Source organism: Vigna angularis, chromosome 9 (genome assembly GCF_016808095.1).
Source record: "Vigna angularis cultivar LongXiaoDou No.4 chromosome 9, ASM1680809v1, whole genome shotgun sequence".
Classification (NCBI taxonomy): Eukaryota; Viridiplantae; Streptophyta; class Magnoliopsida; order Fabales; family Fabaceae; genus Vigna; species Vigna angularis.
In genome coordinates this window covers 9255655-9276006 of record NC_068978.1, presented here as the reverse complement: position 1 = coordinate 9276006, position 20352 = coordinate 9255655, and the positions used below count along the sequence as shown (strand labels likewise).

General features: G+C 34.9%; 1 protein-coding gene across 5 annotated transcripts; it reads left to right on the top strand.

Annotated features, from left to right (window-relative positions):
- The first annotated feature begins 1719 nt into the window (after positions 1–1719).
- Positions 1720–19365, top strand: LOC108347525 (DEAD-box ATP-dependent RNA helicase 13). Of its 5 annotated transcripts, XR_008245182.1 has the most exons (18): positions 1720–2087; positions 2937–3366; positions 3606–3875; positions 4059–4237; positions 4321–4503; positions 5189–5365; positions 5859–6250; positions 6631–6811; positions 14423–14545; positions 14618–14734; positions 14899–15003; positions 15353–15493; positions 15588–15653; positions 16247–16405; positions 18203–18284; positions 18379–18460; positions 18614–18712; positions 19349–19365. XR_008245182.1 is itself a non-coding variant. In XM_017586818.2 (17 exons), exons 2-16 carry the CDS (start codon positions 3189–3191, stop codon positions 18432–18434), a joined length of 2409 nt encoding a protein of 802 aa, XP_017442307.1. In that variant the 5' UTR covers positions 1720–2087; positions 2937–3188; the 3' UTR covers positions 18435–18460; positions 18614–18916. The 5 variants fall into 5 exon arrangements, 4 of the variants coding, with proteins under 4 accessions (XP_017442307.1, XP_017442305.1, XP_017442308.1 ...); XM_017586818.2 differs by lacking the exon at positions 19349–19365 and having other exon boundaries at positions 18614–18916; XM_017586816.2 differs by lacking the exon at positions 19349–19365 and having other exon boundaries at positions 18601–18916.
- The last annotated feature ends 987 nt before the right edge of the window (positions 19366–20352 follow it).

The window sequence follows — 20352 nt, the reverse complement described above, 5'->3', positions numbered from 1 at the left end:
TAATTTTTTAGTTCTCTCTCCTCTGCTCCTCTGCTTCTCTGCTCTGCTCCTCTGGACATTATAAAATAATATAATGATAATATAAAATATAAAATAATACATTAAGCAATTATTAGAAAATTTGAAGATGAATATTATTTTGTTGAAGATGTACTGACACGTTGGTTTATAGAAAATATGTGTGATTGAAAGTAGTATTTTATACTGTTTGAATAAAGATATATAAGTAAAATTATTAAGTGTATAAATTAATTTTAACGATATTTGAAAAAAATGCATTTAATTAAAAATATTTTATTTACTATTTAAACACATGATTACATATAAAATTATTAAAGTGAATAACTTTATATTAATTGAAATAAATTTAATAAGTATATGAATAATTTTTTAATATTCAAAATAGGAAAAGTAGAATGATTTTATTCATCTGATTGTATGATTAGAGGAAGTCAAGATGAATTATATGGATAGTTTTTTAGATTTTTAAAATACAAACTTCTAATTATGTTAAATTTATTAAATCATATATGCATTAGAGTATGTTTAGTTTTAGAGTTTTTAAATGTTTTGGTTGGAGAGTAATTATTATTTTTGTATCTTGTGTGATTTTTTCATAAATGAGAAAGATGATATCAATACCTATGTTTTTGTAAATATGTACAATTTAAAGTTTTTATATTTTGCGTGAAAGATATAACTGTAGCCATGAGTTAACTAATTTAGTTTTTTATTCATAGATAATAATATAAGTGGCAATATTTTACTGTCATGTATTTATTTTTTTTATGATAAATATAGTTTGTAAATATTGTGCGAAATATAATTTTTATCACGAATTTAATATTTTATTTTAAAATAAAAGTAATATTCATTTTAAATTGAATTGTATTTGATGAAGTTTAAAAAAATATTAAAGTAATTATGTATAAAGAATCAAAACAATTTAATCAAATCTATTTTACTGCCGCAATTTGTTAACAAAATAACATATCAACGTGTCAGTACATCTTCAACAAAATAATATTCATCTTCAAATTTTCTAATAATTGCTTAATGTATTATTTTATATTTTATATTATCATTATATTATTTTATAATGTCCAGAGGAGCAGAGCAGAGAAGCAGAGGAGCAGAGCAGAGAAGCAGAGGAGCAGATGAGAGAGAACTAAAAAATTGACGTCCGTTTTGGTGAATTTAATGGAAGGGACTTGATTGAAGCAAATTTTACATAAGTTTGGACGAAATTGACACTTTTAAACCAAGTTTGTACGTAATTGAAATTTTTTTAAAAGAATGGACTACTTTGACACGTTGCAGCCAAACTAGGGACAATGCAAGCAATTAAACCTTTTAGATTATATGTTTCAGAATATAAAATAAAGGAATAAAATTTAGATTATATAATTCAAAATACAAAATCAATATTATGAATTGCACACAATTTGAGATATAAAAATTTGTGGGATTGCAAGAAGAAATTTATGGAAATGCAGGGAAAAACTGTCTGGAAACAAAAATATGACGTAAAAAAAAACAGTGAAATGGTAGGTAGAGATAGTGGAGGGTGTTACTATTTACACTCACATTTTATACCAATACATCCCATTCTGCGAGGGAAGTGTAAATAGTAGCCAACGAATTAAAGCCCAATAAAGACCAAAACCAGATATAGGGCCCAACTTTGCTTGATGCACAGTGGCTTTGTTCACCGAAGAGAAATAAACGCACTTACGAAAAACAGAGAACGCGGCGGTGTCGTTGGTAGGGCTAGGCACAGTTCATTTAAAAGCTCTAAACTATAATTTATCTCAATTTTCTCCCCGCCTCTTACATGCTTTCTCAACTCGCGCCCGGTTGAAAGCTTGCCGCCGTTGAAGGCTCGTAGCCGTCGGAGGTTCGTCGCCGTTGAAGACTCACCGCTATCGAAGGCTTTTCCGTATTCTGCCGTTGCCGAACTGTCAAAGGCTCTACCACCATCGTGGAAGGTTCGCCGCTATCGAAGGCTCGCAGCCGTCTGTAATTGAGTTGTGGCATTGCTACGTATAGCACCGCACAAGCTGAAATGCTGCCATTTCTTTGTTTTGGTATGTCCCTCTCCCTTTTCCGTGGAAAAGGTGGTACCTCTTTTGATGGAATTTTGACGGGTGTATCTGTTGTTTTACTTGTGTGGAGTGGGAGAAACTGGGGTTCTTTTGTTTTTTTTGCTGTTCGTGTGGTAAGTTGTGATATGTTGCAGTGTATGGATCCATTTGTGCTGTTTCCTTAATGTTTGCTGTTGAAAAATTGGTTTTTTTTTTTGTGATTCTAGGTTGTTAAGATTTAGGAACTCTTTGAAGATTAAGGTTCTAAATTGTGGTCGCAGAGTCTATTTTTGTTTCAAGTGAGGAGAGGAACTGGAAAAAATAAAAGCATCTTGTTTTGAGAAGAGAACTCTTAATTGGAGAGGAGGTATTTGAGGTCCTCATTTTCCCTTCCCTCTAAACCTTTGAAGCAAACAACAAATTTTATTCAAATCCCTCTCTCCTTCCTTGTTTTTATATCTGTGTTGTACGAGGATTGGATCCCATGATCTGTAGTTTTAGTCATTTATGGAGAATATTGTTAAAATCTAAGGAAAAAAGATAGAAATGCTATCTTTGTATTGATTTATTGATTGGTAAATTGGAATGAAACTATTGGTGTTTTAAGGAAAACATTTAAATACTTCAGTAACTGTGTTGATCTTCAACCCAAACATATATTATGCCAATTACTAAATTGAAACTTTAATTTTGATCAGAGAACACCAAAAGCACTAAGGGATTTCTATCTACGTTTTGTCCTTGGCATTATACTTACTTTATCTGTTAATATTGGGTTTTCGTTAAATTTCCTTTTTAAGTATTTGGTTGAGTTAAATTTTCAAGTATCTCACCTATCCCCATCTTTGTTAGCGGCAGCACTCAGCAGAGCTCAGCGCTGAAACACTGGAGGAGCAGGCTTCAGTATTGGAGAAAGAACCGAGCTTGAAAGGAAGGGAAACTCTTGATGTGTTGAAAGAATTGGCTAGACCGTGAGCAGTATACTGCACTATAAAAATAGTTCAACCGCACTGCACTATAACTGTTCAGTTCAGTTACTCTGAACTATTTTTTAGTTCAGTGCAGTACACTATAGGACAGTTTGCCCACCCCTAGTCCTTGGCCATGGAAGCAGCAACGGTAGCAACCTCTTCTCTGAAGAAGCTGAAGCGGAAGCGCAACCTGGCAAAAGGTGATCCTGAACTCGAACGACTCAACTCACTTCCGTGGAACTCTTCTCTTCCTCAAAACGATGACGATGACGCTTTCTCCTTGTTCATTGGCACCAACGAACTCGAAGGAGGTTTGCTCTCATAAGCAATCACCTTCCATTTCACTTCTCAAATTATCGTTTTTCTTTTTTACTTTTTTAAATTTAATGTGTGGATTTATTAAATAAGCTTGAGATTTAAGCATTTGTATTCTAGCTGATTCAGTGGAATGTTTAGTTTGTTTACATTGGTGTCCTTGTAAGAACAGTGTTCGTTGTAGGTTTGCGATTTTCTGCTTGTTTTATTTTGTTCGTGTTTTTTCGTTGTGCAGGTTTTCTTTCGCTCGAGGAGATTGATGAGGCGGAGTATGGTTTGAATATTCCTGAGCCTGAAGATGGCAAGAGGAAGACGAAGAAGAAGTCTATACAGAATGAAGATGTGAAGAAACAACAGCAAGATGGAGGTGATGGTGCTAGTAGTGACGAGGTCGAAGCTGAGTTGGACGAGAGTGTGAAGGCTAAAGAGAAGAAAAAAAAGAAGAAGAAGAAGACGAAAAAGAAGGAGGCTACGGATGGCTCGAAAGTTGAGCAACCAGATGCTGGTAATTTCTTGTTTAATTTCAAATTAATCAATTAATTTGAAATTCTATGTATGTGTGTGTACGTGTATGTGTTAGAATGGTTGAATGCGTGTTTGTAGATTACTGAAATTGGAATTGCTTGTGCAATGTTATAAATTGAAGACAAGAAAGATGCATTTTGCTAATGGTTATATCTGCTTCTAGGTTTAGATGCTAATGTTGAAGATGGTAAAGGTGAAGAGGACAATGATGAAGCTGAATTTTATGCATGGAGTGAGTTGAGGCTTCACCCTCTCCTAATGAAAGCAATATGCAAGCTTGGCTTCAAGGAACCAACACCAATACAGAAGGCTTGCATTCCAGCTGCTGCTCATCAAGGGAAGGTTGTTTGAAGCTATTCTTCAGGGTGCTGTTTTGGTTTCGATCCAATTAAATTTATTAAAATTCTTCTGTGTACATTTGATAGGATGTTGTTGGGGCTGCAGAGACCGGATCTGGTAAAACATTAGCGTTTGGTTTGCCCATTTTGCAACGCATTTTGGAGGAGAGAGAAAAGGATGCAAACATGGTTGAAGAACCTGGAAAGTATTCTCCTAAAGGAGTTTTGAGGGCTCTCATTATTGCTCCAACTAGAGAACTTGCACTTCAGGTAATTGCAAGGCTTTTCTCAACTTTTCATAATTGTCAAAAAAATACTTGATTGTTGCAGTGAAGTTTATATATTTGTTTTATAGGACTAATAAGGGGAGAAGTGAGAAGTTTTATGTTGGGTTTGTAGTTTTGTAGTAGTTACAAACTTACTAACACTCTGATATGGTTTAACTTAGCATTTTCTATGTCCGTTAGAAGGAGTAACTCAGATGGGATTTACTAATAGCAATCCTTACTATAAAACTTTTATTAGGGTTGGTGGGTCATAGTTATCTAATGGAATATAACAAAATGGAGCCTCCTGGTCGCTGGCAACTGGTATTTGTGTAATCTGGAATTTGGATTCAATCAAAGAATACTGACGTAGACGTTAAGAACACTGGTAGTAACTGGTGGGAGATTTTCTTAGTTATATTAAAATGTGGGTCATCCAAAAGTTCTGGTATATTGGATTTCAAATGTTTAAAAGCTTAATTAAGTGCCACCGATGAAAAGATAAGGAAATATAGTAACCAAACTAAGTTACAATGTATTGTTCTGTTTACTATGTTCATAAAACCCAAGTTACTTACAATATGTTCACTAATCCCAATTAAATAGGGAAGCAAATCATGATAAGATAAGGATATATAGTATACCGATCCCTTGACAATGGCTTGCTCATTTTTTAATTGTTTTTTCAGGTCACTGATCATCTGAAAGCTGTTGCGAAGTATATTAATGTTAGGGTGACCCCTATAGTTGGGGGGATTTTAGCAGAAAAGCAGGAGAGACTTTTAAAAGCAAAGCCTGAGATTGTTGTCGGAACTCCAGGGAGGTTATGGGAACTTATGTCAACTGGAGAAAAACATCTAGTTGAGGTAACTGCCACTGCCATGCATTGAGAAGTTAGAGTATCACTGCATTTGTATTTGTGTGAATCAAATAATTGTTTTGATGAATAATAATGCATTATATACTTGACAAGCGGAAAAGTACTTTAGAAAACTGTAAAATACTTATCTGCACGATTAAATAGAAAAACAATGAATTCAAAAGAATACAAAGAGCCCCTAAGTAATAGGCTCTTGCACAATTTTTTTATCCTTACAAGCCATGATTAAGCATGCCTGTATGTATTACCTAGATCATTGCAGGAGTAGTATGTTGCTCTTTCCTAGCTAAAAGTTATACTGTTTGATGACAATTTTTGCATGCTGGTTGTTGTTTGATATCATTTTTACAAATGCCTGTTTCATTATTGATACATGACTGCTGCAGGATTGATGCAATCTGATAAAAAAAATTGTATTAATGTACTTCATATTGTATTGATTGAAAGTCATTTGTGATGTTAACCATGTTTATTTGCAGTTACATTCACTCTCTTTCTTTGTGCTTGATGAGGCCGATCGGATGGTACAAAGTGGTCATTTTAAGGAGTTGCAGTCTATAATTGATATGCTTCCCATGTCCAACATCTGTACTGAAGATAATTCTAAAAATGTACAAAAAGGTTGTGTTACAGTTTCTAGTTATCAAAGAAAGAAAAGGCAAACACTTGTTTTTTCAGCTACTGTTGCACTGTCTGCTGATTTTCGCAAGAAGCTAAAACGTGGCTCAGGTCAAAAAAAGCAATCATCAACAGATGGATTGAATTCTATCGAAACTCTTTCTGAGCGTGCAGGAATGAGATCCAATGCTGCAATTATTGATCTTACTAATCCATCTATATTAGCAGCTAAGCTTGAGGAGTCATTTATTGAGTATGTAGACTCATATCTAAACTCTAGAACTAGAACTTGAGTTATTTAGAATACATATTATTTTAGTGACATAATAAAATAATTTTTTTATTGAATTTGCTATTTTTTTTTCATCAGCCTGAATTTGCTATTGAATTTGGTGCTGTTATTTTATGCCTATTCTTGTGTTGGATTAATAACCTGGTGGGCCACATGCTATTTTTTCCTCCTTGTGCAAATAAAGTTTTACTTTATCATTGAGCATTTTTTCTAAATTCCAAAGTCTCTTGTTGAGCATTTTTGCTAAACCTTATTATTCATGATAAAGTCAAAAAGTAAAGTTTACTATGACATGAAATGTCAGTTTTTGTTTGATGATCGGTATTAATTGTTTCTTACAGATGCAGAGAAGAAGATAAAGATGCATATTTGTATTATATTTTGACTGTCCATGGACAAGGTCGCACCATAGTTTTCTGCACGTCAATTGCAGCTTTACGTCATATTTCTTCCATATTACGGATTCTTGGAATCGATGTTTGGACTCTTCATGCTCAAATGCAGCAGCGAGCACGATTGAAGGTATGTGTCCTGTTAAGTGTAATATTAAACCATTCTCATCATCCAAATAGTTTATGGGATGGTCGGTATTAGAGCCTATCTGGTTTTGATATGGGGTCATTTGCAGATTCTCATTTTTGCTAATATCATGTCATACATGTCCAAATTCTAGGAATAAGAGGAGGGTGTGTTGAGATTAACCTCATTGATTTAGAATGCAATCAAAATATTTGTTATAAGATTTGATGATCTTCTCCACATTGGTTTGGCATACAGCCAAAATACTCCTTGAAAGACTTGAGCAATCGTACCTCATAGATCTAGCTTAGAGCCTATCTGGTTCTGATATGGGGTCATTTGCAGATTCTCATTTTTGCTAATATCATGTCATACATGTCCAAATTCTAGGAATAAGAGGAGGTGTGTTGAGATTAACCTCATTGATTTAGAATGCAATCAAAATATTTGTTATAAGATTTGATGATCTTCTCCACATTGGTTTGGCATACAGCCAAAATACTCCTTGAAAGACTTGAGCAATCCTACCTCCTAGATCTAGCTTTCGTTCTTGAGTTAGTCTTGGTTAGTTTCTAATATGGTATTAGAACCTTTGTGATTGTCCAGAAGTTGATCCTTTATTGTTGTTCATTCTTCAAACAATAGAAGCTCTACAGCATGATAGAATTATAATATACAATTATTTGTGTCTTAACCTAATAGTTCAAGCTTGGTTGGTTCATAATATGATTCCAGTCTTAATGTTAGAGCACCCAGTGTCTAGGCTTGGGTAAGAGGGCTGTGTTTAGATGTCCCACATTGAGTTGGAATGTGACAGTTTCTCTTTTTAAACCTTAGGCAACCCTCCTCACATTGCATAGGAATATGGCCAAAATATTCCTTGTAAGATTGGGCTATCTTCTCCCATATCCCTGCCATTCTACCTAAGTTCTATGCATCAAGGTCGTCTAGATAGTATAGATCAGCTTTTAGTCATCAGGTTGCATTCTATTTCTTGATAGAATGAAAAGTTATTTTTTGTTGTTCGTTGAATGTTGCATCTGCAATAGAGTTGTGCTCTTGAATTCTTAGCAGCATACATAATCTTTGAGTCATCAGGTACAATTCTGTTTCTCAATAGAATGCAATGTTCTATTTTATCATTGGTTGAAAGTTGCATCTGCAATAGAGTTGTATTTTATTTTTAATTTTTTGCACTATACATACCATTAAAAGAATGAACAGATGTCAAACCATTCGTGAATCGTTATACTCATCAGAAATTGAAACTTCCTTCAATAAAAACCATTTGCACATCGGTAAAGAGGTCAGAAACCATCTGGTCTCCTTTAAAGTTGATAAGCAGCAAGGTATCTTCAAATAAGGGTGCATATTCCACTCCAACTAAATGTACCGAAGGACTCCAAACTATTCTCGCTGTCACGTAGTTTGGCCTCCTTGATAGCAAGGTTTTAGTACCACTGAAAGCCCTTCTAACGTAGGACATGACATGCCAAGGGGTGATAAAACCTCAATATTATTCTGGAGAATATATAAAAATGTCTTATAATATGTTAGATCATTCACTAGGGTTAGTTCTATTTCCTCTTTTTCTTTTTTTTAGGATTGGTTAATGTGTTTCCTTATCAAGATTTGTTTGCATAATTAATTTAGATTACAATTTAACTAAGAAGCATAAACAAGGATTAATGCTCTGTATTTTATTAGTGTATGGGAAAAACTAATATACCCCTCAGCTAGAAGGCTCCTCACTATGTTGTAGGGTCATTGTATGCAGTGGTACTCTTGCATACAGCAAAGGGGATGTCTGGATTTAAATCCATGACCAAAGCACAACTTTGTCACTTGCCTGGGGTCACCTCTGATTTTATTTGCATTTATCGTAGTGAAATGCATCTAGGTTAAAATCAGTTTAGTGTTTTATTTTCATTTCTTCTGTCTTCTTCCTCTATCCCCAAAATCCCTTTAATATCAATTATTTCATAAGCCATCTTAAACAATTGTTACAAATTTCAATAGATTCTGAAGTAGTACAACACATAACAAACATCAATATAATGATCAATGTGAGGCCTCTTGCTGAAGTTCGTTTGTGTTAATCCTATTCCTATTAAACATCATTGCACAGGAAAAAAGGTAAGAGCAAGTGTCATGGATATTGGGTACCTATTTGGCTTATGAATTGTTAAATAACTACATAAGTAGTTTTTATTTCTTTGATGATTTATTACAATGTGTGATACTCTATAAATAGAGTATGTAGTAGGTGGGAATTAATCCCAACCATCAAAGTTGGGCTACACAGTAGCTACACAGTAACATATGCATAATACATTTCAACACTCCCCCTCAAGCTGGAGCATATAGATCATATGCACCAAGCTTGGAACATATAAACTGAATTCTGGGCCCTCTTAAAGACTTAGTCAAAATATCTGCAAGTTGTTCATTAGAACTGACAAATTCTGTAATGAGATCCTTGGACAATAGCTTTTCTCTGATGAAATGACAATCAACTTCTATGTGTTTTGTTCTTTCGTGAAACACTGGATTGGAGGCAATGTGAAGAGCTGCTTGATTGTCACAATACAACTTCATAGTCTTATTTTCACAGAATTTTAATTCCTGAAGGAATTGTTTGATCCACATGAGTTCACAGGTAGCCAAGGCCATAGAACGATATTCTGCTTCTGCACTAGATCGAGCAATAACACTTTGTTTCTTGCTTTTCCAAGATACAAGATTGCCTCCAAGGAGTATACAATATCCTGTGGTAGATCTCCGATCATTTGGACAACCAGCCCAATCTGCATCACAATATCCTTCTACCTCAGAACTTCCCTTATTTTCATATAACACTCCTTGTCCTGGATTCCCTTTTACATATCTAAGGATGCGTATTACAGCATTCCAATGATCAATATGTGGATTTTGCATAAATTGGCTCACAACTCCCACTGGATAGGAAAGGTCAGGTCTTGTTATAGTAAGATATATTAGTTTTCCCACCAACCTTCTGTATCTTTCTGGATCTGAGAAAAGTTCACCATGGTCTCTCATTAACTTTTGATTTGAGTCCATAGGACTATCAATAGGCTTGCAATCTGTAAGACCTGTTTCCTCCAAAATATCAAGGGCATATTTTCTTTGTGAAATGACGACTCCTTCTTTTGATTGTGCCACTTCAATACCAAGGAAGTATTTCAACCGACCTAGGTCTTTGGTTTGGAAGTGGTTGAACAAGTGATCTTTTAATTGAGCAATTCTCGCAACATCATTTCCTGTAATCACAATATCGTCAACATAGACCATAAGATAAACACATTTGTTAGGAGTAGAATGCCCATAAAATACTGAATGATCGGCTTCACATCGTGTCAATCCAAATTGTTGCACAACACGACTAAATTTACCAAACCAAGCTCGAGGTGATTGTTTCAAACCATAAAGTGAACGACGTAATTTACAAACTAAATTAGACTCCCCCTGAGCAGCACGACGAAATCCAGGAGGTTGCTCCATGTATATCTCCTCTTCCAGATCACCATGAAGAAAGGCATTTTTAATGTCCAGTTGATGAAGTGGCCACTGTCGAATGGCAGCCATGGCAAGAAAAAGACGAACACTACTGATTTTGGCTACAGGAGAAAATGTATCACAATAATCGAGACCATAAATCTGAGTATATCCCTTTGCTACTAGACGAGCTTTTAGCCGATCAATTGCACCAGTAGGACCAACTTTAATAGCATAAACCCATCTACATCCCACAGGTTTCTTACCAGGAGGAAGAGATACAAGTTCCCAAGTACCACTATTGTCAAGTGCCTGCATTTCATCAATCATGGCTTGTCGCCATCCAGGGTGATCAAGTGCCTCACGAACATTATTAGGAACTTTGATGTTAGAAAGAGATGAAACAAAGGAGAAATAGGTAGGAGACAAACGATGGTAACTTAAAAAGTTATAAACAGGATAAGGATTACGAGTTGATCGAATACCTTTCCGAAGAGCAATAGGCCAAGCCTGATCAGATTCAACAGAGGGTGAAGGATCCATGGTCTGGGAATCTGGTGAAGAAGGAGCTGAGTCTCGAGGATCTTCAGGCAAGGGAGGAGGTGGTTGAATAATGTCATCTGCATTTTGAGTGTGATTGGGAACTGGAGAAGTAGGAATGACTAAGGGATCACATGATGGGATAGGAAGCATGTTTTGAACAGATGAACATTCTTGCTTAGAGGACGTGAAGAAGGGTGTATCTTCAAAAAATGTGACATCAGAAGACATATAGTATCTTTTTGTTGAGGGAGAATAACATTTATATCCTTTTTGAAGACGAGAATATCCTAAAAAGACACACTTAATAGACTTTGGAGAAAGTTTATCAAGACCAGGAGAGACATTATGAACAAAACAGGTACTCCCAAACACACGTGGAGAGACATGATATAGAGGATCGTGTGGAAAAATTATGGAGTAAGGAATCTTATTATCAATAGAAGAAGAAGGCATCCTATTTATCAAAACACAGGCAGTGAGGACAGCATCCCCCCAATGATGAATAGGAACATTAGTATTTAACATCAGGGAACGTGCAGTTTCAATGAGATGTCTATTCTTTCTTTCAGCTATACCATTTTGTTGTGGAGTATGAGGACATGTTGACCTATGTAAGATTCCTTGAGATGATAAAAAAGATGAGAGTTTACTAGAAAAATATTCTTTGGCATTATCACTCCTGAGAATTTTAATTGTCTTTCCAAATTGGTTCTGAATTTCATTAAAAAAGGACATAAATATGTCTAAAAGTTCAGATCTCTCTTTCATTAGATAAACCCAGGTACATCTAGAGAACTCATCAATAAAGGTAACAAAATAGTTAAAACCAAAGGAAGTAACACGACTTGGTCCCCAAATATCAGAGTGAATAGTGGAAAAAGCAGAATTACATCGTGTCTCAGATGTCTTTGGATAGGAAGATCGAACGTGTTTCCCTAACTGACAAGACTCACAATCTAAGACACTAATGTTTTTAAGATTTGAAACCATCATTTTTAATTTAGACAAACTTGGGTGACCTAAACGATCATGCAAAAGTTTAGGAGATAAAGTTGAAAGACAGGAAACAGATGAACTAGGCTTTAGATAATAAAGTCCCCGTGACTCACGTCCTTCCCCAATCAGACGTCCCGTTCCATGTTCCTGTATAACAAAGGAATTTGCAGTAAAAGTTACGGAACAATTTAGTGAACGAGTCAATTGACTTAAAGAGATTAAATTATAAGGACAATGAGGAATGTACAAAACAGAATTTAAATTTAAGGAAGGAGATAATGAAACTTTGCCAATTCCTTGAGATGCTACTTTGGATCCATTGGCAACAGTAATTAAATTAGGAATTTTTTGAGAGGAAATGGAGTAAAATGAAGGAAGGTTACCAGAGAGATGATCTGAAGCACCTGAATCAAGTATCCATGAATTTTGACTTTCTCTAGTTTGAGAAATGCATGCCGTTGACATTAAGGATGATTGATCAAGATTGGTAGATTTTTCAGATTTGTACCTCAAAAATTCTCGATATTCTTCGTCGGAAATTTTAGATTCTGGATTATCAGATCTAAACACCTGCACAGTTTTATCAGGAAAACCATGTAAAGAATAACATCTTTCCTGGGTATGGCCAATTTTCTTACAGTATGAGCATTGCACACGCCCACTTCGACCTCCACGACCTCCTCGAGTACTCCTACCTCTTCCTCTTCCTTGTGGAACTACCATTGCTGCAGTTTCAATAACATCAGTTGAATTCCCTTCTTTCACTAAAGTAGGTACTCGAAGGAGTCGAGTAACCAAATTATCCATTGACGGGATTTGATCTCCTGCTAAAACTTGATCACGGACATGATCAAAATCAGAGTGCAAACTTCTAAGGATTAAGACCATGTAATACTTGTCAAGTCTTTTGTTAATACTTTCTAATGAATCAGCTACGAAGAATGTTTTTAATTCTTCTACTGCAGCTCTAGCCTTTGCTATATGAGAAATCATATCGTGATTGATTTGTTTGAGAGAGGATACTTTTTCGGTTGCATCAAAAAGTCTTTGTATATCTTGAGCTCTTTTCCAAAAAGAGAAACAAGTCTTGTAAGGTCTCATTATATCTAGAACTTCTTGTTCAACCGATTGCCACAACACAGCACATAACTGGAAGTCTAGTTTCTGCCATTGGGGTTTTTCTTCCTCCGAGACCATAGATGCATCTTGTTCAAGGTGATTATGGTGTCCTTGACCAAGAAACCATAATTCCACCGCAGAAGACCATGACAAATAATTTTTCCAATTCAACTTTGCAGATGTAATGATAGGAGTTGCAGAGAAGGAAGAATTAATTCCAGAAGAAGCCATTCCAGATCTGAAAAAAAAAAAAACTGAAACAGAGACAAATAGCTTTAGGGAGAAAAACCCTAGGTCTTGAACAAAAACACCAGAACACAAAACGAAGTGCCTAAACACGCTCAGGGAGCTCAGGCGAGACGACTGGTGGAGACGCGGTGTCGCTCTGACACCGGGAGGGTGGCGCGTGAGATGCACGCGCCTGAGAGTCGCCGGAGAAAGGTGGCGCGTGTGGGAGCGTGCGGCGACGAATGAGACGGCGACCACCAGGGTTGGGTCGCGCTTCTCAGGGCGAACCTAACCCTTGACTTCGCCGGAGGAAAGGCGACGGTGGACAGCGGCGGTGGCGGTGGCGACGGCGGCGGTGACGGCGGCGTTGACGGCGGCGATGGTGACGGAGATGACAGAAGCCAGATTTTGTCCCGCTCTTGATACCATGTTAAATAACTACATAAGTAGTTTTTATTTCTTTGATGATTTATTACAATGTGTGATACTCTATAAATAGAGTATGTAGTAGGTGGGAATTAATCCCAACCATCAAAGTTGGGCTACACAGTAGCTACACAGTAACATATGCATAATACATTTCAACATGAATGACAGACTGTTCAATATTTTCTGGGGTTGTACGTCCATTAACTGTGATAGTTTTTTTCTACGAAGAACCTGCCCTTGATACCATAAGAGAAGAGCATGAAGAATTATTTATAGTGTATTCTCAAAATTATTTAGGAATCCCAAAAATACTGAAGTGAAACAAAAACAGAATATCCAACTGCAATTGCTCCAATTAATTGCATGATGTGATTCTCCTTAAAGTAAGGTTTCTGATGAAAAGACTTGGCTTCAGAGCTTTTTATATGTTCATATGATTTTGAAAGAAATCTTTGATAGTGAGTAATTAAAGAAAATAAACTATAAGATCCTAAGTCCATATTCTTGTTTTGAGGATTTAATCAACTAATGCTCTTTGACTTATTTTCCTTTTTTTTTCTACAAATAAATTGAGCCTAGTTATTGTATCTTGACTGTGTATTATCCATCCATATGAGCATTGTGTGGGTCTACTTTGTCTCTCCTTTCATGGGGCATGACACTTGGATCCTTGAAATTGTGATGAAATTAATTATCTTATTATTGAGTAATTTATCCGTTTAATTGAATTGCATTTTATTTCCCTCACGATTTTGTTGTTGTCTGCATGCTTGTTTAATGTAGGCCATTGATCGCTTTCGGGAAAATGAAAATGGCATACTTGTTGCTACAGATGTTGCTGCCAGGGGTCTTGATATTCCTGGTGTTAGAACTGTTGTCCATTATCAGCTTCCACATTCAGCAGAGGTATGCAATACCTTGTTTCTTTGATTCTTATATTTATATATGTGATATCTCAAACGTGTTTCTTATTTTTAGGTTTATGTTCATAGAAGTGGAAGAACAGCCAGAGCTTCCGCCGAAGGTTGTAGCATTGCTTTAATATCACCAAAAGATACGTCCAAGTTTGCTTCACTGTGCAAATCATTTTCTAAGGTGCCTTTTGGTTTAAATTCAAGCATCTATAGTAGAGGCACTAAACAGTTCATGAAAATTAGATAAGAAATGATTTTGAAGAAAATGAAATAAATTTACATATCCTTTACATGAAATAAGTCAGTAATTCATGCTGTTTCACGGTCTCGGTCATATATGTACAGGATAACTTTCAGCGGTTTCCTTTAGAGAACTCTTACATGCCAGAGGTCCTAAAAAGACTGTCTCTTGCACGACAAATAGACAAGATAACAAGGAAGGATTCCCAGGTATACTGATTCTCACCTAAATTCATGCTGATTAGTTTTTGGACTTTATTCATGCAACTCCTGTTAGTTACTTGAACAAATTAAGTCAAGTCACCTTTGAATTTTTCGTTTTTGTGTATATGATTGAAATTGATTTTGAATTCAATTACCCTCTGGCATATTTTCCTACATGTCATTACTTTTCCTGGCTAAACAGTTAAATTTATGTTTTTCTTCGTTACCTCCATTTTTACTTTCCCTCTATATTGAGTTTATGATGAGTATAGTTGTAGATTTATTAGGTTATCTTATCCTTGTCTATTTTTCATTGTTATGGATTTTATCCTTGCCTATATTTTTCTTATTGTAGGTAAAGGCTGAGAAAAACTGGTTTGATCGGAATGCTAGCTCAGTTGAATTAATTACTGAAAATTATGACAGTGAAGAGGAGCAAGTGAACAAACATAAGGAAATAAAGGCCAGCTCTAGACAATTGAAGAAATTGCAGGAGGTTTGAAACTCACCTAAAAAATTGAAATTATGTATAGTTGTTATCCCCACGTGTTCCAAATTATTTAATGCTTTATAAATCTCACAAATTTCAGGAGCTCAAAATGCTGATTTCTCGCCCATTACAATCAAAATCATTTTCACATCGGTATTTAGCAGGGGTATTATTCTTATTTTGTTTTTATTTCACTATGCACTTGCTTTTTTATGTTACTTTAGGAGTAATAGTGATTGCCCGGCTGGTGCAACGGGAAGGCAGGAGGTAGTGAGCATGAGGATATTGATTTTAAAATTTTATAATGCATTTGATCATATGTTTTAGTTCAACTTATCCTAAAAGTTGGATTGGGCTGCTTCTGGTAATATGGCTGAAGTTGCAAATTGGTTGGAAGATGCTATTTATCCAAGGACTTAAATAAAAACTTCTACCATGCTACTAGGATGTGGCCCATATACGTTCCAGTGTCTTAAAAAATTATAATTATATTCTAAATACCAGTCCACTTGTTACCTTATCTCTCTGTATTCAACCTGTATAGGTTTAATATTATTTTAGAATGAAAAAGGATTGTGGGCACTTTAAAATCGGATAATGCCTAAGGTTGGCGTGTTCACTGATAATTGTCATGTATGCCTTAATATTTCAAAATTGTTTAGATATTATTTTGAACATGTTTTTCCATAGTTTCTTTTCCTTTCAACTTTTACCTTGAAGGATTTAGGATAAGACTCTAATGTAATACTCTCTTCCCAGTCTGGTGTCACACCCCTCATGCAGGAGCAATTGCAACAGTTAGCAAGGCAAAAATTAAGTGATCACCAGGGTTCTAGTCTAGGCAAAAAGGGAAAATTGGTTGTGATTGGTCAAGATTGCATGGATGCACTTCAAGCTCTTCGAAGTGGTGGTGAAGAGGTAGACTAATATTTTAACAATTTTCATACTCTAACAATTGTTTTCTGCATTGAGTTGTGTTGTGGATGATGAAATTCTGACATCAAATAAGATTTGCTTGCCTGATGTCTAAATTTCAAGATTCTTGTCTTTATTGTGAAAATTGTATTTTTTATCCCTTCTCCCTTGTCTACATTTGGCTTTTTTTCATACTCTTGGATATAAGAAATGCTATTTACTGAAGTGGTTAATTCTAGGAAGCATGGTAGATGCACACACAATTTGATTTGACTATTTTTTTTTTACAGCAAATGCTAGTTGTAAGATTTTGTTAGTAGGAGTTGAACCCACAACCTTTCCCACCCTCCCTTCCAAACCTTCAAACATTTGCTTCGTACCCAAATCATTAAAATAGTTTAATGATTTGAAAGAGTGGACTCTAGCTTCTTGGGTCAGAAATGTCTGGAATTTATGTATTGTAGTAATATAATGTTCAGCTTACTTTAAGATTGAGCTAATGTTTTTGTTCGTTTTGTTTATCCTTTTGCCCCTTGTTAATATGTGGAAATTGGTAACTGTATAAAGTTGTGTATAGTAAAATTATTAGTAGTAAGTATTTTCCTTAAGTATTATGTTTAAGTACCGCTTCTTAAGTTGAACAACTATCTACAGACTTTTATGTTTGGTATGAAGGAAGCTCAAATCATAAAAATGCAATTTTAAAAGATTACATCTTTTTGGAAATTTTCATTTAGGAATTTAAGCAAACAATAAGAAGGCGTTAATAAGGATAAAAACAATAGGGTCCTATTTCACTTGATTAGTTGATTATGATCCAAGACTTCATAATAGATAAATTACTATTTGAATTACGCTTGACTATGCTATGAACCGCTTCCTTTGGTGAAACTACCTGTGAAGTCCAAAAGTATGTTAACAAGCCTAATTCCCTTTGTCAAATTAACAACACAAGTTTATAAATCCAATTGAAATTAATAAAATACCTTACCACACAGCTATCTATCCCTAGATTAACTTCATTCCTGGCACCAAATGCAAGCATACTCATATCTCACTATTCCTAGCTTAACATGAAGCATAACAATTGATAGCCAAAACAAGGGAAAATGTATATAGAATAATTCAATCAAGGTTAAAACATCATCAGTAACCAAATAACTTCATGCCCCTCGTAAAGAGAGCTTAAACTAAATATGAATACAAGAAACCTTGTGAATATGAGTGATGATGAGCGATTCTTCTACTTCCTTCTTCACGCTCAAGGTACTGCAAAACTAGAGTTTCTAAAATGTGTATTCCAGTATTGGAGGCTGCAAAAACAATAGGGAGACTAATTATTTCTCTCTTTTTATTTTTTATTTATTTCCTGCTCTTTCACAATAGTGAATTTGAAGGTAACTGCCCTGGCACGCATTTGGATGCTGACACTAGATAGTACTTGGTCAGTAAACAAATTTTGCATCCGTGTTGTGTGTCATGACATTGCGATTTGGTTGCCATGTGCAAAATAGGCGAAGAGTAATCCCTACTTAATTCAATTTAATTGGCTTCCAGTTTTATTTTTTTGGCATTGGGTCAAACTTCCGACCTTTTCCTTGGTAATTAGCTTGCCTAAAACAAAATCACACATCTGATTCTTAGCATAAACAGTAACTTCATTAAAATTTAAAGGCATCACACCAACTTGTAACTGACAAAACATGGACTAGAGTTAATTACTAAGCCTAAAACAGATCTTCAAATCCAACTATCTTGTGACTTGATTGAAATTTTACTCATCACCCTTTTTCCTCGCAGGTGCGAATGGATATTAAGGAGTTGGCCGGAAAACAGAGAAATATAGAGAATTTAAAAAGAAAGCGAAAAGAGGAGAAAAAACGTGAGTTTTAATCTTGAATGTCTTTTCCTTACCAAAGTAGTTATTAATGCTTCACGGTAGGGAAAAAACTAAAAATTCTGGCATGTTGTTCCAGGTTTGCGTGATCAGCGTAGAAAGCAGAAGAAAAAGCTAAAATACGGGGATGAATAGAATTGTATACATAACAGAGCCATTAGGTAAAATTTTGCACTAACCAAAATTTTCATAAGTTGTTGAATATATTTAGTACAATATCCTGTATCGCGTAGTGAATGTGATCCTGTGATGTGATTGAGTTTATATTATTCAATGGAAACCCATTTTCGTCTCTGACTAGATTGCTGGCACAGAGTCTTGGGACCTTCGGAGGGTTAACATAGCTCGGAATTTGGCCTAAAGTGTTTACTCTTCATTAAGCAAATGCTGAATATTTTGAACAACAAATCTAGGTAAGTAATTTTGGCCAGGGAGAAAGACTAGCAAGTTGCATATTTAGCTTCTCTTTCCTTGCCAATCAAATAGACAAATATTTCATGTTCACACTAAAATTAAGATGCATGTACGTGTAAGACAGCTGAAACGTCAAGACAATAATTTGGAAATAACAGTTTTTTTAATTCAACTTATTTTAGGTTTCATGTAAACCAGCATACACAAGTGAAAGCTTCTTTTATTTGTTAAAGTTGCTTTAGTTTTTTAGATTACTGGATTACTGAAAAAGAAAGATATTGCACAGGTCAAATTTGTAGGCAGCTTACAAATATGATAGTGTTCATTCCATATTAGATCAGTTGTAAAATAATGTGTCATATCATAGACTCTAAAACATGACATAGATTTAAATAATAAATATTACTTTTTAAAGAAAAATAAAATATAAATTAATTTAAAAATTCTGCATTTTAGGCTTGAAAAAAATGTTTATTCTGGTATAATTTTACAGATATTTTTCAAGAAAGGTTATGCTTACCTTTTTTTCTTAAAACATGGACAAAATTTTATGCCTTTTCCCTCACGAAGTCTCGTTCTTGAAATAAGTAATCTCTCCAGTAGCCTTTTAGTTATAGCCTGATGATCTATTTTAGGTTCAAGTAGGTTGAAAGAGGGAACATGTGGAACACTTTCATCCTGAAAATGTACTCTATCATTATAAGGTAATGGCATCTTTAGAGCCTTGAAGAGACTACATTGGCAGTTCTGATCGGAAATTGTAGGCATTAAAAACCCCTACAAAGGTGAAATTATAGCTTTACCAACCCTCAAATCATTCCCCTAGTTTTTCATCATGAGCCCAAAGAAGATTCTCAAGTGCTTCTTCCATTGAATCCTCCAGGGCACCAATTGCTGCTTCATGTTATGTGCTCTTATTTATTATGCAAGTTTTACAAAATATGCAACATGATCTAAATCGTAATTATATTTTGGAAGTTGTCCTGTGAAGATTAACCTATACTATTCTTTTAGACAAAAAGGGTGTTACTTGTTTGCATTAAAAAAATTTGTATTTAATAAACCCTTCTTTTTAAAACGAATTGAGTTGCCCTATGATGATTTAGGGTAAAAGTAAGGACAAAATAAATAAATGATGATGAGGTGGGATCAGTGGACGAATTTCAGCATTTTGATTGAATAGAGGATACGGAAATCCTTTCTTTATAAACATTTCATATTAAACATATATGACTAATAGCATAATGATTTTAACTATTATTATATTTTGTACACCTTCAATCCACTTTCAATATGACCAGCACCACGAGAGCAAAAGGGAGATTTCTTTATGAAAATGGGTTTGACCTTCTATTTTATAAAAAAAATATATTTATAAATTACATAATTTAGAATTCACTTTTATAAATAAACTAAATTATATAATACGAGAATCATTTTTATATAAACAAACTCCCAGAATATATAATTTAACAATGTCTTTCAAAATGCGTAGTTTATAAATCATTTTTTTAATTAAAAGAACTTCTAGATTGTGACATTTAAAAGTCATTTTTAAATTGCACAATTGCAAAGTTATTACAAAGAGCAGAACTTCCATCAAAATGCGTGGAAGAAAACAAGGTAGGACCAATAACAA

Coding starts and splice junctions, on each gene's coding strand:
- LOC108347525 (XM_017586818.2), top strand. CDS start 3,189: ATGGAAGCAGCAACGGTAGCAACCTCTTCTCTGAAGAAGCTGAAGCGG. Junction 6,812..14,422: donor AGCAGCGAGCACGATTGAAG/GTATGTGTCCTG, acceptor TGTTTAATGTAG/GCCATTGATCGCTTTCGGGA. Junction 14,546..14,617: donor AGCTTCCACATTCAGCAGAG/GTATGCAATACC, acceptor TCTTATTTTTAG/GTTTATGTTCATAGAAGTGG.